Below are 20,460 nucleotides of genomic sequence, written 5' to 3'. Positions count from 1 at the left end.
TCCGAGCATTTCTCACCTAGTATGACCATGCATTTTGCCTCCCCTCCTTATGCCTAGAGATGAAGGAAGAAATACAAGCTCATGTTACAAAGAGTATTTCCCTGGCTTACCAGCTCTGCCTCTCTCAGCTTGCGCTCAGAATGATTTCTTAGTTCTCAGCTTTTATTCCTCTGATCAAAGTGCCTGAGGCGGTGAGCACCAGGAGGGGAGGCACGAGCATTTCTGGCTCAGTCTCATGCTCCCTTCTTCTGGGCTGAAGGAAGAACCTGTAGCCTAGAGTTCTCCAATGAGGTGGGTGTGGCCTGGCTCTGGAAGGGTCTCCAAGGGCTTAGGGGGCCCGCCTGCCCTGGGATGCTACCCTGCCTCCACCTGGAGGAGATCAAAGCTGCCAGTACCCTTCTTTGTCCTCCCTTTCCCATTCTGTTCACTCAATCGCTCTTTTCTCTCCAATGAATTCAATGCAGAAAATCCATGAGCAGGATTTCTCTCTTCAAAGGATCAAATAACCTTTCTTTTTTTTCCCCCCTTTTTAATTTTTTTTTCCCAAACTGCAAAAGGAAAACATGCAAACACACAGCGTTAAAGGTGAGAGAAAGAAAGAAAAGTTGCAGCAAAGTAATTTCAACTTGAGAAGTAGAGCAGTTGAAACCCAGAAAAAAAATGTACACTCAGCGATATGGTCCGCTCCTACGAATTAATTAACCCAGAGCACTGTGTAATTAGTGTGAGGGGTAGGGAATTGAGCGGCTCCCACTATCTCTCACCCAGTTTAGAATTATGTTCACAAAAGAGTTTTCTCTTCCTTCCCTGAGAGGGTTGGAAGTGCTGCCCCGTGGGTCTGGAATCAGCAGGTGCCTCACGGCTAGAGACATATTTTGGGCTGGACTTAGACTCCGAGGAGGTGGTCTTGCGGCAGCACCCCACCCCCCACCCTGACTTCTACCTCTGTGCATGGCCTAGCTGGGCCTTCAGAGTTGGGGTGGAGGCCACTCTGCTCTGCTTCCAGAGACATGGACCCTGAGGAGCCCCAGAGCCCAGCTCTCCTGGCCTCTCAGTCCTGCCCACCATCCCCTTCCTGCCCCTAAGCTGCGTCTAAATTTTTAAGCTTCTGGCTTTGGCTGTGAATGTGGGTATTTATCACCTCTTGAGGAACTAGGAGAATTCAGATCTGTAAGGTGCCTCGAGAGCTATAATTGACGACACTGTGGCTGACAGGGGTCTTTGTGGCGGGGGCATGCTTCCCAGGGGTCATGGTGGTGGGGGCGGGGCAAACCAGCTTTTCCCTCTTCCCCATAGACTCTTTTGGCATCTATGAACGTGCTCTGGACTGAATGTTTGTGTCCTCCAAGCTCATATGTTGAATCCCCCATGTTATGGTATTTGCAGGTGGGCCTTTGGGAGATTATTAGGGTGGAGCCCTCATGAATGGGATTAGTGCCCTAATGAGAAGAGCTAGGAGAGAGAGGCGCTGTCTCTGCGAGGTGAGGTACAACAAGAAGGTGGCTATCTGCAGGAGCTTCCTCACCAGACACTGTCTTGATCTTGCACTTCTCAGCCTCCAGAACCGTGAGAAATGAACCTTTGCTGTTTAAGCCATTCAGTCCGTGGTATCTTGTTACAGCAGCCCGGACTAGGGTGGGAATCATTCTTAGCATGTTTAAAGGCACAAAATAAAATTTATGGGATTACAAAGGAAATGAATTGTATTGACATATAGTTATCAACATATAAATAAAACAGATGTGTGGGACAGTCATATATGTGCTTCTTTATTAACTCATTGAAGAGCATGATCTCCTTATGGGTTGAATAACTGACAAATGTCTGAAATAACTAATATGTTGAGAAATCTGCAACAATCATAATATACTACAATATCTGATTTCTGCTTTTGAGAAATCATAGGCATTGCTTAAACTACTTCAGTTTATTGCCCACATTTGCAGTTGAAGGAAATGTTGTAGTTCAGTTAGAGGTTAGTGAAAATAAGGGTAGACATTTTCTCCACGCAAGTTCATTGACTCTCTAAATTCCTTTGGATGAGTCACTGCTGATGAATGAATGGTTTTCTTATGACCGTAAGTGAATCATTTGCGGCTTCTACTGAATCCTTCTATAAATTCCTTTGCTTGTGGCGGGGTCTTTGCCCCCTCTGGGGACTGGAGGATTGATTTCCTGGAGTCAGGAGTCATTGAGGGTTGTTATTGAGAAATTGGGGGATCAAGAGGATCAAAAGGACAGAAATGACAAGAGAAGCATCCGTATTATATGTGCACGATAAGCAGCACTAGGTTGTTGGCCTGAGCTGTGGGCTCAGGGTGAGGACATGTGCTTGTGCTGCGCTGTGCTTCCCAGAGCGGGAGGCTAGATGCTTAAGGGTTAAATTGGCAAAAGTTTGATGGGGGGATGTGGAGCCAGGCAGGATACAAGGAGTAGGCCTTGGGGCCTCTTGGCAGTTCAAGATCTTCTGGCTGCAGGGCAAATGCGGGCTCTTCCCAGCTCACCAGCATAAGGGACGTAGATCGGTGATGCAAGCGTATGGATTCTCAGATGCACCTGCTCACGTGGTTTGAGGTCCTGCTCTTCCATATGTTCTCCATGAGCCAGGCATCAGCGTTACCATGTGTACTTAAAACATTTCCACCCACTGGTCCTTTATTTCCTCAACAGCTTCTCCCAGATTCTCTTAAGCAACAGATTCAGGCTTCATGAACAAACATTGGTAAACCAGTTGCTCATTTGCCATCTATTTAGTGCCCGTGATAACTGAAATAATCTCTGAACAAGAAAATATTTTTATCTTCGTTGCTGTTCATAGGGCCCAGGGTGGGCAATTGAACTTCTGTCCTTGAGAAAGATAAGTTGCTCCAGGTAATATTTAATTTTACTAAAGAAAAATCCCAAAATGACTTTTCCCCTTAAGTTAATAAATTTTTTTTGTCCTTGAAAACAAAGCCCACATGATAGGTGGATGATACCTTGAAGTCTTTGTTCTCTGGGCTGAGTCTCAGAGCTGAGTGCATCAGACAAAGGACTAAAACTTGTAGGCTGAGGTCTAGAATCCCCAGTTTCTCCCTTTTAACATGAATCCCAGGCTCTTCCAGAGCACCAGGCCAAGCCGTTACAGGCAAGTGCCTATCTGGAGACTCAGAGGTGACAGATTAGATGACAACCCCTGTTCAGTATTATAAGTTATTAATGTGATATTTGTCTTCTTTCTTTTATGCCAAGTCTTCAGAATTCAGCATGCACTTTATGCTTACAGCACATCTCAGCTCAGACTCGCCTCGCCTCAAGTGTTTTGTGGCCACATAGAGCAAGTGGCTACCATGCTGGGCAGTGCTCCTCTCTCTCTCTGTATTACAATGTAGTTGACACGCAATATCATGTTAGTTTCAGGTGTACTAGACCATGATTTGATGTTTGCAGACACTAGGTAATGGGTTCCACAGTAAGTCTCGTAACCAACCGTCCTCATACAAAGTTATTGCAATGCTAGTGACAATATTCCTTAAGTGTATTACATCCCTGTGACTTACTATATAACTGGAGGTTTGCACCTCTTAAGACCCTTCACCTATTTCTCCCACCCCATCAACCCCTCTCCCTTCTGGCAACCACCAGTTTGTTCTCTGTATCTATGAATCTGTTTTCATTTGGTTTTGTTTGTTTGTTTTGTGGGTAGTGCTTCTCTGAGACTTGCTTTTCACAGTGAGCTGTGCTGCCCCTTGACTAACTTGCCCATGGAAGTCAGAAGAGTGTTGGGGGCTGGTCTATTAGGGTGATCACTGGTATGAAGGTGCACTGGATGCAAGGACACAAGAAGAAGCCCCGTGGGAGGGCATCCATGACCCCTGTCATTCTTTACAAAAGAGAGCGACCTGAGATTACCATCCCCTTCAGAAACCAGAGAAGGCACCTCTGTGAGCGTGTGAGTGCTCTAAGAACTGGGAGGGAGCCTTCTTGAAGGCTGCCACAACTGAGAGCTGCACAGAGCCCAGCGAAGAGATGTGCTCACTAAGAGACACCGTGAGTGAAGCAGCCCCACCCAGAACACCAAGATCTCGGCAAGAGGAAAAGGGAAAAAGCAAGTGTCTGCCCCCAACTGTCTCTAGTAGCTCCTGCATCATTGCTGCTCTTGTATTTTGCTGATAATCCCATTATTTACTTATTTACTTGAATTCCTCAAATGGACTGGATGCAGTTTACAAATATAGTTGGATTATGGCAAGATGACATTAAAAACTCCAAAAAAAAAAAACAAAAAACAAAAAAACTCCCCAAAAATGAGGCACAGGAGAAGGAAGATTAGAAAAGATAAATGGAACCAAGTATGATGTTGGTTCAAAATATACATCCCTTAATGTCTCACATATTTGCTCGAGAGGGGCTGCAGCGATCTGAGTTCAAGCTTTCTAACAGCCAAGGCAAAGGAAAGTGTGGTGAGTGACATGAGTCCTAGCCCAGCACATAAAAACACACAGGAGCGGAGCTGGCACAAAATCACACTGTAGTGCAGAGATGCGAGGACACTGGACAAAGCCAAGTGGGAAACATACCAGTGACACCAAAACTGTGTCACATCCTCAGAGTGACGTTCCTCTTGGATTCTGCCTTGAAAAGAAACTCCATCAGGCCCCAGCAGCCGACCTCAGCAGCACCTTGCATACATCGGTATGAAATCCTCTTCCGTCTTCCCACCCACCGAGTGTTTCTCTCTTGTCTCTGGACGGAGGGCACCCCTCCTTGCTGTGCTGTAGAGGCTATTCTGCAGAGCCTGCCTGATGCTCTCCAGATACTCAGCTCTTGGGTGAACTGGCTTAATCTGGGTCAATTTAAGGGATTTAGAACAATGCATTTCCATAGCAGGGACTACTTTGAGTTTACCAGTGCCAGCTTCCTTCCATCCTGGGCACATGAGCACTTTTTCCCAGATGCCTTTGCAGCTGGGTGTGGCCTTGACACTGAGCTTGAGCAGAAGTGATGTGTGTCACTCCCGAGTTGAAGTGGTTGGGAAGTAAATACATTCTCTCCATTACCCCTTTCCCCAACTGCTGGCTGAAAGGACATGGCTATGAGGACCCAGAGGAAGGGGGGCCACAGGAAGGAAGAAGTCTGGGCTACAGAAGGTCTGGTGGAAGGACCCCCAGCCGGAAAACCTTCACTGGGCTGTGAGATGAATGAGGAACCCAATTCTAATTTGTCAAGCTGTTGAGAATTCCGGATTTGCCTGTTAGAGTAGCTAGTATTACTTTAACCAATACAGGGCCCTTTGGGAAATACTCTCTAAACACAATTCCTCTCAACCAAGAGGAACTGAAAGGTTTGAGTGACACTGAGTTCAAGGTTACATTCCCTGACAACTACTGAGAGTGCAAATATTCTCTGTTGCGGGGAAGTGGGTAGGTGTAAAACCTTATGTTTTAATAGTCGCCCAAGGTGGGAGTAAGATTAACACACTCTTGTCAAAATTGTGTCACCGTACAAGAGCTCCTGCCTGAACAGAAAGCTCTTGTATCTTCTTTTGGAGAGAAGCCAGGAGGCACCTGTGGGTAAGGCCAGGATTCTCCTCAGAAAGTCATCCTGGGTCTGCCTTAACACACCAAAAAACATGGTAATCAAAGCCACACAGTTTCTTACAATGTAATCTGCTATAGTAATTTTAATCTGAAAAACATTTTTAAATAGCTGCAGCCCTCTGACTGCTGCAGCCCTTAAAAACAAAACAAAACTTGGACAGTGAAGTTGGCCAAGTCCCCTTCTCTGCCTGGCTTTCGTTTCAACTGGATGTCATGGGACAGAACCGCAGTGTGTAATCTATGTGTGTGATGCCAAGCAGAAACGCTCTACAGCACACAGCCATAGCAGGTTAAAAGTAAATACAGTTCTGTTCCCGTCGTTCCTACAAGGTGTGAGCACTGAGCACCGGCTACCGTGGCAGAACAAACATTTCCAGGTGCTAAACCCATCATACAAGGTGAGAATCTCGCAGTATTTATGCAGCAGGTCCTGGGGGCCAAAACCAGGAGAGAGACGTAGCCGCAGCTTCTCCCGAAAAAGCTCTATGGGTATGTGATTGTATTTAGTTATCATGGGGAACTGGGTGGCTGTGTTGCCATCGTGTTAGATGTTCAGGGAGGATCCGGGTTTGCAAGCCTTGCTGGTGAGCAGGACGACTTTGCTCCCGATGGGAGTTTGGTGTTGAGTCATCTGCAGAGCTTGGTGAATTGCCCAGGAATGAGCTCACAAATTCTCCAGATTCAGTGACCAGACAAGAGCAACAGCATTGGAAGAGCCAAGTGATGAGACAGAATCGGGCTCCATGCTGGGCCAGTGCTCCTGCAGTGTGACATGTGCAGCTGATGTCCACCCATGGGACACAACTACCCTCCATTTCAGACTTCGCTCAGGCTGTATGGGACTTGACTCCTTTGTCCCTACAGCAGGTCAAGCCAAACTCTGGCTAAAGGATGAAAAAATCACAATGAAGAACCCCAGATCTGATTATTTACTCTCATTTGATGTCTTAAATCATCCTGAAATTAAGCTCTACGTTTTTCCCTCTCCCAGGAAGTTGGGGGGAGAGTGTGAGCAGATGCCCCCCCCCCCACTGCTGGGATAGCTGGAGTCCTGGGGGCAGTGGGATCTAGAGTTCAAAGTGCCTTTTACCCAAACCCAGGCTGTGACCTGGGGGTGCTGTGAGAGGGAGGAGAATTTATCACCTCATAATTTATCAACTGTCCATCCTTCTCGGCTGACAGGACCTTGAAGGAGGCATGTGTGTCCAATTTTGGGGATGCTCCAGGAAGCCCCCAGGCAGTGCCTCTCAAACTTCCATTGTGCCTGTGAAACATCTGGGCATCATGATTCTGCATCTCTAACCAACCTCCTGTGAGGCTGATGTGCCCTGAGGACCCCACTCTGAGTAGGAGGGCCTGGGGGATCGTGACAGGTGTGGAATGATGTTTGGAAGAGCAGTGTTTGTGTGCAGCTCCCTGGCGCCTCCCACGAAGGCTAGAGGGGTCTGTGATGGGAGGGGTGTGAGTGAGAAGAAAGTATCCAGGAGCGTGGCTGCCCAAGGTCTGTGAACACCCCTCCTGGGCTTCCTTCCCCTTCCCCTGACTGTGTGCTTTGCATCTTTGCTTTTACGAATTTGGAAGGGGCTCATTATACCTTGCATCTGAGCTAGGCATTTCGACCAACCTGAGGCTATAAGCAAGCTGGCAGACGGCACCTGATGGAAAGCCTGGCCGGGGCCATGGGGGCTGGTGTTCACCCTCAGCTCTTTGCTCCCTACCAGGCATCTCAGGTCAAAGCCCGGCTCAGCCTTGTTCCCCTCATCCTCCTGGGATGCTGAGAAGGAGGACGCCTCCACTCTTGAAGAGGCTTGGCTTCTTGCATAGTGACACATGCATTTTTTTCTGTTTTATAGGAAGAAATGTGTCTTGGCTGGAGGCCCACGTTTCGTTCCAGCACATCCTTTTTACCAAAAGAGCGATCCCTGGAGCTGCCAACAATGTTTACAAAAGAGCCGGCCAACAATACTTTGGATCTGGGAGCATGGCCTGACCACAGACATGGCCTTCCCCAACCCGAGAACCATCCATCGGAGAGCCTGACACATGGTGTGAGTGTCTTTATTTTTACTCCAAAATGTAAGAAATGTAAAGCTGGTTTCTTTCTTTCCTTTCTTTCTTTTCTTCCAGCTGGGAAAACTCCTGTCAGTGGATGCAGTGTCCTTTCCAGATTCAATATTATGCAAACTACATCGCGGCAAATGGAGTAAACAAATATGTCCACGGAGCTTCCTGGAGCAGGGAGAGGGGGCTGCCCCGGTGCAGAGATGCAGACCTGCCCATTTGCAGGGGAGATGCTGAAACCGCTGCTCCATCAGCTCTGCCGCCATCTCTTTCCTTCAGAAGGGGTGGCTGGGGTCTGAGAGGCTGGGATGATGGGCCACTCAGATGCCCAGCAGCAGGGGGCAGCTGGAGTCATGCAGACCCAGGGTCACTGCAGGTCAGAGTGGAGCTGTCATTGGCTGGGGTAGGGGTGTCACCTGTCAGAGTTTCTGTGATGCTCGCCACTGGCCAGTCCTGCCCCTGCCCTAAGCCCCACCCTCTTCAGTCGCCACAGTGAGACTCTCAGCCCCTGGCAAGGCGGAGAAGTTTTATTTTTCAACTCTCCCCTGTATGTCTAGCAGATATGGGCAGGAGGCAGTACCCAATATGGAATCTTTCTGGCAGGGAGAACTTAGCCAAGTCCCTTTCCCACCACGGGTTTTAGTTTCCAGGCATGCAGAGTGTTAAAATGGGTGTGATGGACCGAAGGCTGGCTTTGGCTCTGCAGTTCCACAGTGTAGGATGCTTCTATGCTGCGACGAGTCTCAACCTGCTCCCATTGCAATAACTCAGTGAGATTAAGCACCTTTTAAATGTTCCCTTCTAAGAAGATGAGGAAACAGATTTAAAGGGATTAAACTGTTCTGTTGAAAGGTGGGCAGAGGATCAGTGGAGAAGCTAGCATTTAGACCTTGGGCTGTCTTTTCAGAAATCTCCTAGTTTCCTTTTGGCAAAATGGCATCAGGCTTCCCCAAACATCCCTGCATTCAGAAGACAAACAAACAAACAAAGGGACGGGGAGCATCCAAAGGGCACACCTTCAAAGCTGGAGATGGTATCTTATCCATCTCTCCTCCATGTGTCACCTCTCCTAACCTGGCTGGCTCAAGTGTTTTCTCTGTCCCCTTTGTCTCTGACGGGGTAGGGAAGGGAGGGGAGGGTGGGGAATCTGCCCATCTGCCCTTTTGGGAGAACCGTATTTCCCAACATGCTTGTTTCCTCCGACGAGCAGAAATCGGCATGTCCTCTGCTGGTTTCTGATGACGCGAAAGTCTCTTCTCACCATTAACAACCTCATGGAATTGGGTTTTGCAGAAGCAGTTGCTCAAGCAGACTGGGTTCAGTTACTCCCTAATGCACTTGGAGTCTCAGAATGACTGAGAACAAGTATTTGCAGCCATGCTCGCTGGGCCCCTGATAGACCGGCTTGTCTGTCCTTACTGTTGTAGAGGGGAGATGAGTTCTGAGGCGTCAAGAGGAAATGGCCCTGTACCCAGTTTCCCATCCTGAACAGGGCCCCTGGTGCCTGGGACGCCGTATTGCTGAGCAGATGGCAGTGTCACGGGTGTTCTTCTGGTGAAAAACCGAGATGAAACTGCGTACCCTCCTCGTGTTGACAGCTTTGGAGAATCTCTGCCAGCTCTTCCAGGGGAGGCACTGGGATGGGAGGGTGCAGGAGGAACGACCCAGGCCAGCACTTCGTGTGTGCAGCCCTTAGACATCTTTCTGTGGAGGCTGTTGATGAATTGGTTATCTGTGATCCCATTTTTCGCCCCTGGCATGTATCTGATATTTCACGTGGGTTTTGATTATCGAATTATGGAAGTTTTCAATTCTTTCCTCTTTCTAGAGTCTCATCGACTCCATTCTTCCTAGTGGGAAAGTGGGGAAATACATCAACCAAAATATTCTTTGACCAATCACTGTGCACACTCAACATTCAGACCCCGATGCCAATCAAGTCTTCTGCGAGTAGCCCAGGTGGCACAATTTGAGGGTCATCATTAGGCTAGATTTATTGCTCTCCCCTCCTCCGCCCTGTCTTACCCCCAACACTTCTAAAGTATAGGAGAGAGACCCTCATAACAGAGTTATGCCAATGAACTTATTTAGTAAGTGGTTAATGTGTGCAGTTGGCAGACTTACTTTCCTCATCGTGCTGCCAAAATTTGCTGTCTTTTGCGCCTTTTATCCTGCTTACCATGGCAGAATGTGTGGTGAATGTTCTTGTGCCCCACACTGCTACATGCTTGCTTCTTGCAGATGGCTTTTCAACTCTGTTTCCATGTCTCTCCCATCCACACAGCATGTGGCGGACAGACTCTGAGACAGACAGGCCCTTCACGGTCCCTAACTCCTGCTCATGTCCTGTATGGTACCTTCCTCTTGACTGTGGGTGAAACCTGACTTGCTTTTAACCAACTGAATATGGCAAAAGGGGTGGTGCCACTTCTGTGATGACATTGCATTATATGAGACTTTGTTCAAATTTGTTCACTGTTTTGATGAAGTAAGTGGCCACGTTGGGAAAGTCCATGTTGGCCTCTCTGAATAGCAGGTGACCTCTAGGAGCTGAAGGCAGCCTCCAACCATTAGCCAGCAAAAAGCTGGGGCCCTTGGTCCTATGGCCACAAGGAAATAAATTCTTCCAATTTCCTGAGTGATCTCAGAATCAGGTTCTTCCCCAGTCAAGCTTCCAGATGAGAAAACAGCCTGGCTAAAGCCTCATTTGTAGCCTTCTGAGTCCCTGAGCAGAGGACCCAGCTAAGTCACATCCAGACTCCTGGCCCACAGAAACTGTAAGATAATAAACGTGTATTGTTTAAAGTCGCTGAGTTTGTGATAATTTGTTATGCAGCTGTTGAAAACAGACACACAACAGTCAGGAGTTCTTGGCCGCCTGGATTGTCAGAGAGGTTCAGCGCTGTTACTCTAAAATCTCCTGTATGTCATCTGAAACATGTCCTCTGTATGCTCTTGAAAATGAAAAGCTGGGTGATTTATTGGAGAGAAGTAACAAACACCACTGGACTTACGTTCATTATTGTTAACATCTGGGTCTACAGGCCAATATCTTTCCTGAATTCCAGATCTTAATGCCTGCTAATATGTCTTCATTTGGTAGTTCCACCTTAGAATAAAAATGTCCCAAGTGCAGCTCCTTGTCCTCCACATTTGCCACTTCTCCATGCTTTTTTTTTTTTTGCCTTAAGAAATGCACACCTCCCCTGTGAGCCTAGATCCTCATGTCCTCCCCGCTTTCTGCAGCTAGTAGTTCCCTAGGATGGCCCTTAGGTCAGATTCCTGAGTCCACGTCTGGAGTGGAGAGACACTGCAAGGCTCTGTAATTCCTGGGCCTTTTTAAATGTCCCCTGGGCTTCTGGGGGCTGTTGTCCTTGTCTCCAGGGCCTAAGGGAGTCTTTCATTTGGGAGGTAAGGAAGTCCCAAGCTCCAGGCCTGGAAAATAGACGAGAAAAATCACAGAGGTCTTGGGTCTTGGAGGCTCTCAGGATTTCTCTCAGATTTGCTCCAGACAGTGGAGGGAAGAGGTGGACTTCTGCCAAGGATACGTGACTCCCTGCCTCGCCTTCCCAGTCTATTAAACTTAACTTATTAAAGATTCAGAGAAACTGTATACAAATTTCCTCCTGCATTAAATGACATCAAAATTAACATCCTAACAAAGTTACCAAAAGGTTTGTTTACATCCTTACTAAGCCTGGGTGTAGATGCAACTACCCTTGACAGCTCACAGGTTAAGTCTTTGCCATGTTTGTCAAAATTAAGAGTCCTAAGAGCTGCATTTTCCAACACCTCTAATCTAAAGGAAGTGTCTGTTCAGATGAAAAGGTAGAGGGGCAGAAACAGAGACCGTGCTTGTCCTTGAAAAAGCAGTACTAAATGACTGAGAAATGTCATCTGAGAGAAGGAGAAGGGCCAGCCTGACATAAGAAGGCTAAAGGTGTAAGAGAAGAAACAAGCCACGGAGTCAGTGTGTAATTCTAACTGATGTATGTGTCATGCTTTACAGTGCGGTGCTTGGATGACGATGCAAAGAAATGTCAGGAGAGGAAACATGAGATGGAGCCAGAAGCAAGGTCTTTGCTCAGCTTGTGCGCTGTGCGTCCTACCATACTTGATGGACGTGGGTATTTGGTCCTCTGCAGCCACTGCAGACCGTCAGTCTGGTGAGTACAGCGGCTTGCTCAGTCGGTGGTGAAAGAGACATCCGCAAAGACCAGTGTTCTCAGAGAACATCTCTGGTTCTTCCCTAAACTGTGGTCGAAGGTGAAACAAAAGCCATTTTAAACTGTTTACTTATAAAAAGTCTTATATTTTATGTACAATTTATTCTTGAGTACATTATGTATTTTGTGGACATTTGAAATTTATTTTTCCATTGTGTTCTCTAACTGTCTAATGCTGGCATAGAAAACAGTCATTAATTTCTAAATAATTATTTTTAAAAATATCGAATAGTTTCTCATCTAAACAGTCATCTAATCCTCAACCAGTAATAATTGCACTTTCTTATTTCTTGTGGCTGAAGATTTTTTTCTTTCCTTTTGCCTTATTCTACTGTCTAGAAGAACACTGTCCAATAGAAAAATAATGCCATTCATATATGTAATTTAAAATATTCTAGTAGCTATGGTAAAAGAAAGTTAAAAGAGACATGAAAGTAATTCAATAATATATTTTTTATTTAACCCAATATACCTAAAATATAATTTCAACTTAAATTGATATAAAAATGAAGAATTAGAAATTTTACTCTCTCTTTTTTTAAATTGAAGTATAGTCAGTTACAATATGTCAATTTCTGGGGTACAGCATAATGTTTCAGTCATACCTACACATACATACAGTCATTTTCATATTCTTTTTCATTAAAGGTTATTGCAAGATATTGAATATAGTTGCCTGTGCTATACAGAAGAAATTTATTTTTTATCTATTTTCATGTATAATGATTATCATTTGCAAATTTTACTTTCTTTTGAAAAAGTATTGAGTGTTAAAAATCTAGTGTGTATTTTATGCTCACAGCACATCTCAGATCAGATGAGACTCATTTCAGGTGCTCAGCAGCCACATGTGGATAGGGGCTGTCATTTGGGGCTGCACAGGTCTAGAATTTCTAACATATAAACAATGACCATGATTGCAAGGAGCCTTGTCTTATAATTTTCTGTAAGTGGGAACACCATTTATTTTCCACTAGCCATTATTGGCGTTTGGCTTGGGACAGTTTTAATTTTTTTTTCTTATATCAAGATGTACTCTTCCATTCCTAGTTTATTGATATATTTTTGTTGTGGTGGTTAGTGTTATAAATTTGAAATGCTATTGAAGTCACCTCCCCATCTTTTAAGAAGATGTCTCAATTTTTTCTCCTTTGACTTCGTGATACGATGTTTTAAGATTTCTCCTAACATGTCACTATCTTTGCCTTCCTGAGGTAATCTTTACTCAGTTATGGAGCACACCTCTTTTTACTTGGCTGGAGTTGATTTGCTTTTGTTTCATTTCACCAGGTTATACTTCATCTCACAAGGTGAGACTTCCCGCCTGAAAATAGTATGATGAATAATGCCAGACAGGCAGAGGCAGGCTTTGGACTGAGTGTGAGAAGGGCTGCTTTTTCTCCTAAGAGCCAAGAAGCTGAGCATGTGGGGCAGGATGTCAGGTCAGACAGAGTGTGTGGCTGAGTCTGGAGCCTCCTAGACTCAGGCACCTGGGCACAGTGCAATGCCTTTGGGGAAATGACCCTGTGTGTAAGGAAGGTGCTATGTAAGGAAATGGCAGCACTGGGAGCTCAGACACTGAACGACGCTGAACCACCGTATGCAAGCATGATACTGGGGGAGAACCACGTCCCCTCCCTTCTCTGCATCCTGAGAACTTCCGCAGGACTAGCCTGGGTGTTGTGTGCCTCAAGAACCCCCACGCTTGTGACAGTGGCCCAGGAGCATGGACCATCTGGTGCTGGTGTCTGGACCACTGATAAGCTTTGATCCATGGACAAGGATGATCCCTGTTTCTGGGTCATGTGCTTTCAACAAGTACCGTGTCTGTGTGGTCCAAGAATAACAGGAGCAGCACACTTGGTCCTTGGGTGGACTGGTCAGATTTTCTAGCTTCTTTTCTATAAAGCTCGTAACCAGGACTTTTTGCACAGAGTAAGTGTCCCTGAGGTTCTTGGAATTTTCATGAAAGTGGTACCCAGAGAGAAGGAAAAGGGATATGTTTATGATGGTGGGATGGGCACTAGCCATTATTTAAACTTATATATTAAAAATGTGACTGTGCTGGTTTGCTAGGGCTGCCACAAGTACCACACCCTGGGTGGATTCAACAACAGAAATGCATTTTCTCCCAGTTCTGGAGACTCGGAAGCCCCAGATCAAGGTGCTGGCGGGGTTGGTTTCTTCTGAAGCCTCTCTCCTCGGCTTGTCGATGGCTACTTCCTTACATTGTCCTCACCTGGCCTTTTTCTTCTGTGTACCTCTGTGTCCAGATTCCTCTTCTTGTAAGGACACCAGTCATACTGGATCAGGGCCCACACTTTCAACCTTGTTTTAACTTAATTACTTTTTTAAAGATCCTATCTCTAAATACAGTTGCCTTCTGAGGTTTTGGGGGGTTAGGACTTCAACATATGAATCTGGGGGGAACATACCCATTTCTAACAATGACCATATTTTTCATTACCAAGTTGAAAAAGTATCATTTATAAAACCTTTCACTTCTATAGTCAAATGAAATCAGACTGCAGTTTTCTTTTCGAGTAAATTCTCTTTTGCCAAATTTTAGATCAGGGTTAACAAACTTCTTAAAATAGTTGAGAAACTTTTCATCTCTTTTCTATGCTCTATACCAGTTTATACAAGCCCACAAGGCCTGTTCTGAAACCCATGGGACCAGATATGTTTCAGAACTCAGAACCTTCAGCTTTTTAGAAAGGTGATAAAAGGATACATACCTTATATCACTCTGCATCACTCCAAGCAAGGCATAGGAAAGCGCATTACTGTTTCATACTATGACATGAAAACAATAACTGGCATAGTAAATTTTATATATATATATAATTCAGGTCCAATTTTACTGTTAAGTGAGTTCCCGTTGGGTTTTATCTTTTCAAATGTTTTAGGAAATAAACTGTGTTTAGAATTTTAGAACTGTAAGTAAGGGATTGTGGGTCTGGGTAGAGCCTGAAAGTTTCACCTGGATATAGTGTATATACATACACACACACATACAGATATATATATATGTGTGTATGTGTGTGTGTATACACACACATATATGTATATAGTCTTTGGAACTCTTTAAGGTTTACCTGTGATTATTGAATTGCTTGGCTTGTTTGTTTAATGAATAAGTTGTGGTGATTTATAGATTTTTATAGATTTATAGATTTTTCTAGAAACCCTTTTCCTAGTGATTTTCAAATATACTAGTAGGGTTGAAATAGTACTTATTTCCTTTTAAAAAAGTAGACATCATATTTATGGTTAAGTCACATTTTTATTCCTAATCTTTTCCCCCTTAACTGTATCAAATATATATATATATACACACACACACACACACATGCACACATATACTATATATATATTTGTTTCTTCAAAAAGTCAACTCTTGGAATTATTTATTTGTTTCTGCAGGTGTCTTTCTAAAATAGTATTAATTTGTAATATTATCTCTATTACTTTCTTATAAAACTTTCCTCATATTGTTGTGTCCTTTTTCTGACCTCTTGAGGTAGATGCTCAATTTCTCTGGTCCACTCTTTTTGGAAGCAATAGCGTTGAGTCTCAGTTGTCCTCTGAGTGCTGCTTCAAACTCATTCCATTAGCTTGGTATGTGGCTGATAAATCGCAGGCTTGATTAAGTCTAAGGCCAGTGGCTCCTCCCTTTCCTGACCCCGTCTCTCCCTCGAAACTTCAGAACTGCCATCTTCAGGACTTGCCACTCTTGATTTCCCTTTTCTTTCCTGTTTGTCCATCCTCTTCCTTTGTAACTCTTTCCATTGGCTTTTTCTTTTTCCTTTTTTAAACAAATCTCATTTTCTCCTATTAAGAACCCCAAAGAAGCCGAAGCCTTCCCCAATCTGCCCTCTCTCCTTCTGCAGGTGAGATGTAAAGAGATGTGTGTGGTGATTGATTTAGTTTCTCTCGAAGGTGGGGCACTTTTGGGAATGACAGGGTCTGATGAGAGACCATGGCCGTGGTGGCTGAAGCGAAGGCAGCGAAGAGAGGAAGAAGCTGGGATGGATACAAGAAGGCATGACCATCAAAAGCTGTGGGTGTTTTGTTCTGGTTTGTCTTTTAGGAAAGCACGGTTTGTCTTAATTCTGCTGTCTTGTTTTTCTATTTCCTCTTGTTTGTGCCTCCTTTTTTGGGGTGGTGGTGGTGACTTCTCTGTTTTTCTTCTATTTTCTGATTCTCTTTTTAGCAGTTTCTGTGGAATATAAATCCCTTCACATTCTACTAATGGTTACATTCAATAAATAATATTTTGGCTTATATATATCACTTATTATCAGTGCCAAGTGTCTCTACTAACTCTGTTGTCTAAGATGAAGAGATATGCTTATTTTTACGTCTCCCCTCCACAAGCCCATTTCCCCTGCTCTTGGCCCTCTATTGCTGCTCTGGCCTTGTGCTGATAAACTATTACTTTTAGTGAATTTCTTATTGTTAAATTGATTGTTAAAATTTTTTTATGTTATGTATATTCTATCAGAAAGATTATCTATGACATTTGCATTCTGTTTTGTGACCACATTTATAGCAGTTGTGAAGAATTGCTTTTTAGGGTAAATGGTTTTAGTGCCTGTTAGCAAGGTAGGAAGGAAAGGGCTGGAGAGACAAGCATTAGGTAACGTTTTGGAGGGACCCAGCTCCAGCCCCGGTGACACTTGTCAGGTGCCTCATGGGGACTTGGGAAAGGAGATTTCTTCTCTCATCTTATTTCCCAACATCGGCCACATCACTTACTCTCTCTGCAATGAGAGTGGACATGCCTGTAGGACCAGAGGCCAAAATGACACCAATGTCAGACAGCTTTCCTGGGTTTTAGCTGCCACACATCTTCCCTGCAAGGCAGCGTCCTATGGAAGTTCTCTGGCTTTCTTGCCCCAGGATTCCTTCTTGCTCATTTTTGTTGTGGTTCTACACTGTCCATGAGGTCCTTCCAGGGTAGCTTTGATCTTAGATATTTGGCTCCAGTGTAGTATGTCAACATTCTCCTAGGAGCATCCGGGTATTTTCCCACACTTTTCTTAGGGTAGATAAATGTTTGAGAAATTTCCTGGAAACAATCTGTGGATGTCCTGGGAGGTTGGCAGGGCTCTGGGTGGGGATTTCAGAGGCGTGGACCTCTGGTCACACCACAGAAGTGACAGTGAGCACTCTTGCATTGTTTCCACCCCAGTGGTACCCTTGCCGGTTACAGTCCTCACGGGGAACGTAGCAAATGTCTGGATGTACCAGATAGCAAAGATTCAGATGCTTTCCGGGATGCCATTCGGGCCTCCAGCTGAGTGTGACTGTGTTAATGAACTCCTCTCAGTCAGGTTTGGAGGCTTCTTGGGAGTGAGGTGGCCCTTTATTCTTCTCCAGGAAAAGGACTTGAGCCTCAAGACATGAACTTCAGTTCAGATTTGGCTTGCTACATGTTACCGTTTGAGTTGTTTTCAAGAGTTTAAGAAAACCTATAGGCTTGGACCCATTGTGATTGATTTACTGGTTTAGAGCCCTTCTTTTTTTACTTTTTTAAAAGTGTGTGTGCATGGGTGTGTGCGTTTGTGTATATGTGTTTTCTTTTTCATGAACTCATCTGGCTTCATCTTCACAAGACAGGTGATGTGATTCTGATTTGACAGGAGAAGGAACTGAGATTAAGCAAGGGCTCAAAACTAGAGGCTAAGGTTTCTTCCCGCACTCATCTCTTATTATTCTAAGATGCAAAACCCCACCACCCTACAAGCACCCCTCGGCTTATTTACACATCTATGACCCATCTTTAACTGTAGTTGGTGGCTGCATCTTAGAACAATGCATCCATAGAAAAGCAGCAGCTAGGATCTTGTTTGTTGATATGCATAACCCCAGGCGCCATTCCCCACCTACTGAATCAGAAAGGGTTTCAGGGAGGGGTGGGGGAGGACCCAGCAATCTGTATTTTAACAAGCCCTCCAGGGGATTCTGGTGCATGGTACAGAGTGAGAACCATTGTCTTAGAGATCATCCAGTCTACTCTTCTCAACCTGCGCACGAGGTGCCAGGACTGCCCCAGGGGGAAAGTGATTTGCTCAAGTTCACATGCAGGGTCCGTGGCAGACCCGGGTTTTGAACCCAGGTGTCACACGTGAAAACGGCTGACATTACATCTGGAATATAGAAGGGATTCGGGAAGTTACCTGTCCTTCCTCTTGCTTCTGCTCCTCTCTGGGAGCAGCAGGCAGGAGTTAGCTAGCGATGCACTGCTGTCTATCAATGCTCTTCTCTCTTCCCCCCTCAGTTCACAAAGAACCCTGAGAAATGTCCCAAGCACAAGCTGTTAAGTCACTGCGTAGCCGAGAGCCAGCCCCCTTGCCCGTGGTCCCCCTGTGATGAGGAGGCGGTGAGGGGCTGGCCTGCCCGCTAAGACCCCTTTCCAGTTCTGCCTTTCTGAGTCGCATGGCAGGCTCCGGCACGCACGTTCCCGTGGCCGGCTATCAGCGGCCATCTGGCAATTAGCAGTCTTTGAGGCAGCTAATCCCACTCTGAGCTGGATTAAAGCTGAAGTTTAAAACATGGAGATAGGCAGGTGATTTATGTTTGAGTCTTTGAGTCCTGCTGTCCCTGGCAGCCTGGTGTTGGAGGACAGGAAAGCTGATTTCCTCCCTTATCTATCTTGGGAGGCTCAGCTGAGCGGGATCAGCTTTCCAGAGGGACATCCTGAGCTGGGGGATGTGCTGGGTTGCAGGCAGTGCCGGGTGAGCTCCAGGAGCCCGGCCGCAGCCAAACTGGGGCACGGCGGGGCTAGCTGGAGGAGACTGGAGAGAGCCGAGGTCTGTTTGTGTCCAGCGCTGCATTGCTAGAAGCAGATGTGATGGGGAACCTGGGGGATAAAGGCCAGGTCACTTCGAACCACAGCTCCCAGATGCCATCAAGGGCCCTGGGGTGGCAGCCGACAAGCCCTCCAGCTCCTCTAGGGTGCCCTCTCATTAGGCAGCATGGTCAGACACCAAACCCGCGTGTTTGTTCACAGCCTGAGGAGATAATTAACTTGTCTCCACAGAGAGAGTTGATTACATTCCTAGCATGATCAGAATGAGAAGTCTGAACTTGGAAACACTGGTGGTGGTGGGACGTATTTGCAATGGTTGGCTGAGGAGCCATTTGTTCAGAAATTGGCCGAGTAATCAGACAAATGCCTCTTTTCCTAATTGTTGATAGAAATCAGTGGTTAAGGCAAAGCCAGGGACTCAGTCCCTAGACAACACATTACTTAAGGTGAGCATGCATCCGAATATGTTAGGATGATCTGAAAGCATTTCACATAACTTGAGTTTAAAAACAAGTTGTGCTGGTTGTGAATTTTGTATAGAGCTGGGCACAGAGGAGGCATGATTTACTGCCTGCATTTCGTGGCTGGCTTGCTACTACTGTCAGGAATCATCTTTCACAAATATTTACTCAGGTGGGATATCTTATTGAGCACCTACTGTATGTAGCTCTGTGCTACATGCTGTGGGGCTGAAGCAGACAGATTCTCTATCCTTGTGAAGCTTACTGCTTATCCTAACAGGATAGTAAAATAAAATATCCTTGAACCCTGAATTGTGCGGTTTATCCTGTAAGGGTTGTGGATGTTCCGTTGATGGAGTGGACCAGGAAGGGATAGCTCAAACTTCTTGAGAGCTCAGCTTGTACCAAGCATGGTACTGAGCATCACCCCACTCAATTCTCACACCATTTTGTGAAGGAGCTGCTACTACTATTCCTGTTTTGTGTGCAAGAAAGCTGTGGCACCGAGAGGTGAAGCACCTCCATCACCATGGTAAGGGGCCGTCCCAGGAGGTGCACCCAGGTTTCTGGATTTGCACAGAGAGATTGGTTTGCAAAGGCTGGACCTCTATCCCCAGTTTGCCTCTGCCACCCCCACCCTGTATAAGCACCCTTAGCAAGACTGGCTTCTTGCCGTTACTGGAGCTCACTCAGTGGCTTCCTACCTTGAGTTTTTGTCCCTGCTTCAAATGCGCTTGTCATCTCTGCATAGCTTTCTGCTTCTCCTTATCTGGGTCTCTGATTAAATATCCATTCCTCCCAGAGGCCTCCTTTGGCCATCGGATCTCAGACCACCCTCCCCACCTTCATTTCCTGAATCTCTTCATCTGTTCTGTTTTCATAGCATTTATCATTATCTGAAATTAAGTTATTTGTATATTTGTTCACATGTTTACAGTCTGATGCTCTTACCAGATAAGGTGATAAGGAATCCTTGGATCTTGCAGTTCTTAAGGCACTTTCCTATTTGGGTTTCCCAACAGTTTGGTGGGATAGCAGTTTGGGTAGTTTTTTCCCAGTTTTGGATGCTGTGGTGCCAATGTTCAGATTCAGACACCGACGTTCAGAGACTGGAATTGATCTATTCAAGGTCAAGCATCTTGTCTATGGAAGATGTAGACTTACACCATGGATGGGCTTTCTGCTGACTGGTTCAGTGCTCCTTTCCCTGCACCAAGAAGGATCCATTCCACGTGACAGGCAATAACCCATCTCATTATTTTAGGCCCTGGCGTAAAGCATAAAGTCACTGAATGGCACCAATGACACTGACCTAA

At 45.6% G+C, this 20,460-nt stretch overlaps 1 protein-coding gene across 16 annotated transcripts in view; it reads left to right on the top strand.

The window, feature by feature from the left end:
• The window catches only part of LOC123614968 (uncharacterized), a 501,406-nt gene that overhangs the window by 306,414 nt on the left and 174,532 nt on the right, over positions 1-20,460 (top strand). For all 16 annotated transcript variants that reach the window (XR_006722484.2, XR_012499259.1, XR_012499260.1 and 13 more), the window contains 2 exons: positions 7,433-7,627; positions 11,650-11,806. Coding sequence is in view for 3 of the 16 variants with exons in the window: in XM_045511900.2 (XP_045367856.2) it covers positions 7,433-7,627; positions 11,650-11,806 (352 nt within the window). In the remaining 13 variants the exon portion in view is untranslated. The remainder of the gene's footprint in view (positions 1-7,432; positions 7,628-11,649; positions 11,807-20,460) is intronic.

This window comes from Camelus bactrianus, chromosome 15, assembly GCF_048773025.1.
Source record: "Camelus bactrianus isolate YW-2024 breed Bactrian camel chromosome 15, ASM4877302v1, whole genome shotgun sequence".
NCBI lineage: Eukaryota > Metazoa > Chordata > Mammalia > Artiodactyla > Camelidae > Camelus > Camelus bactrianus.
The sequence above is the reverse complement of the archived record's forward strand: the minus strand, read 5'-3'. Positions and strand labels throughout refer to the sequence as shown.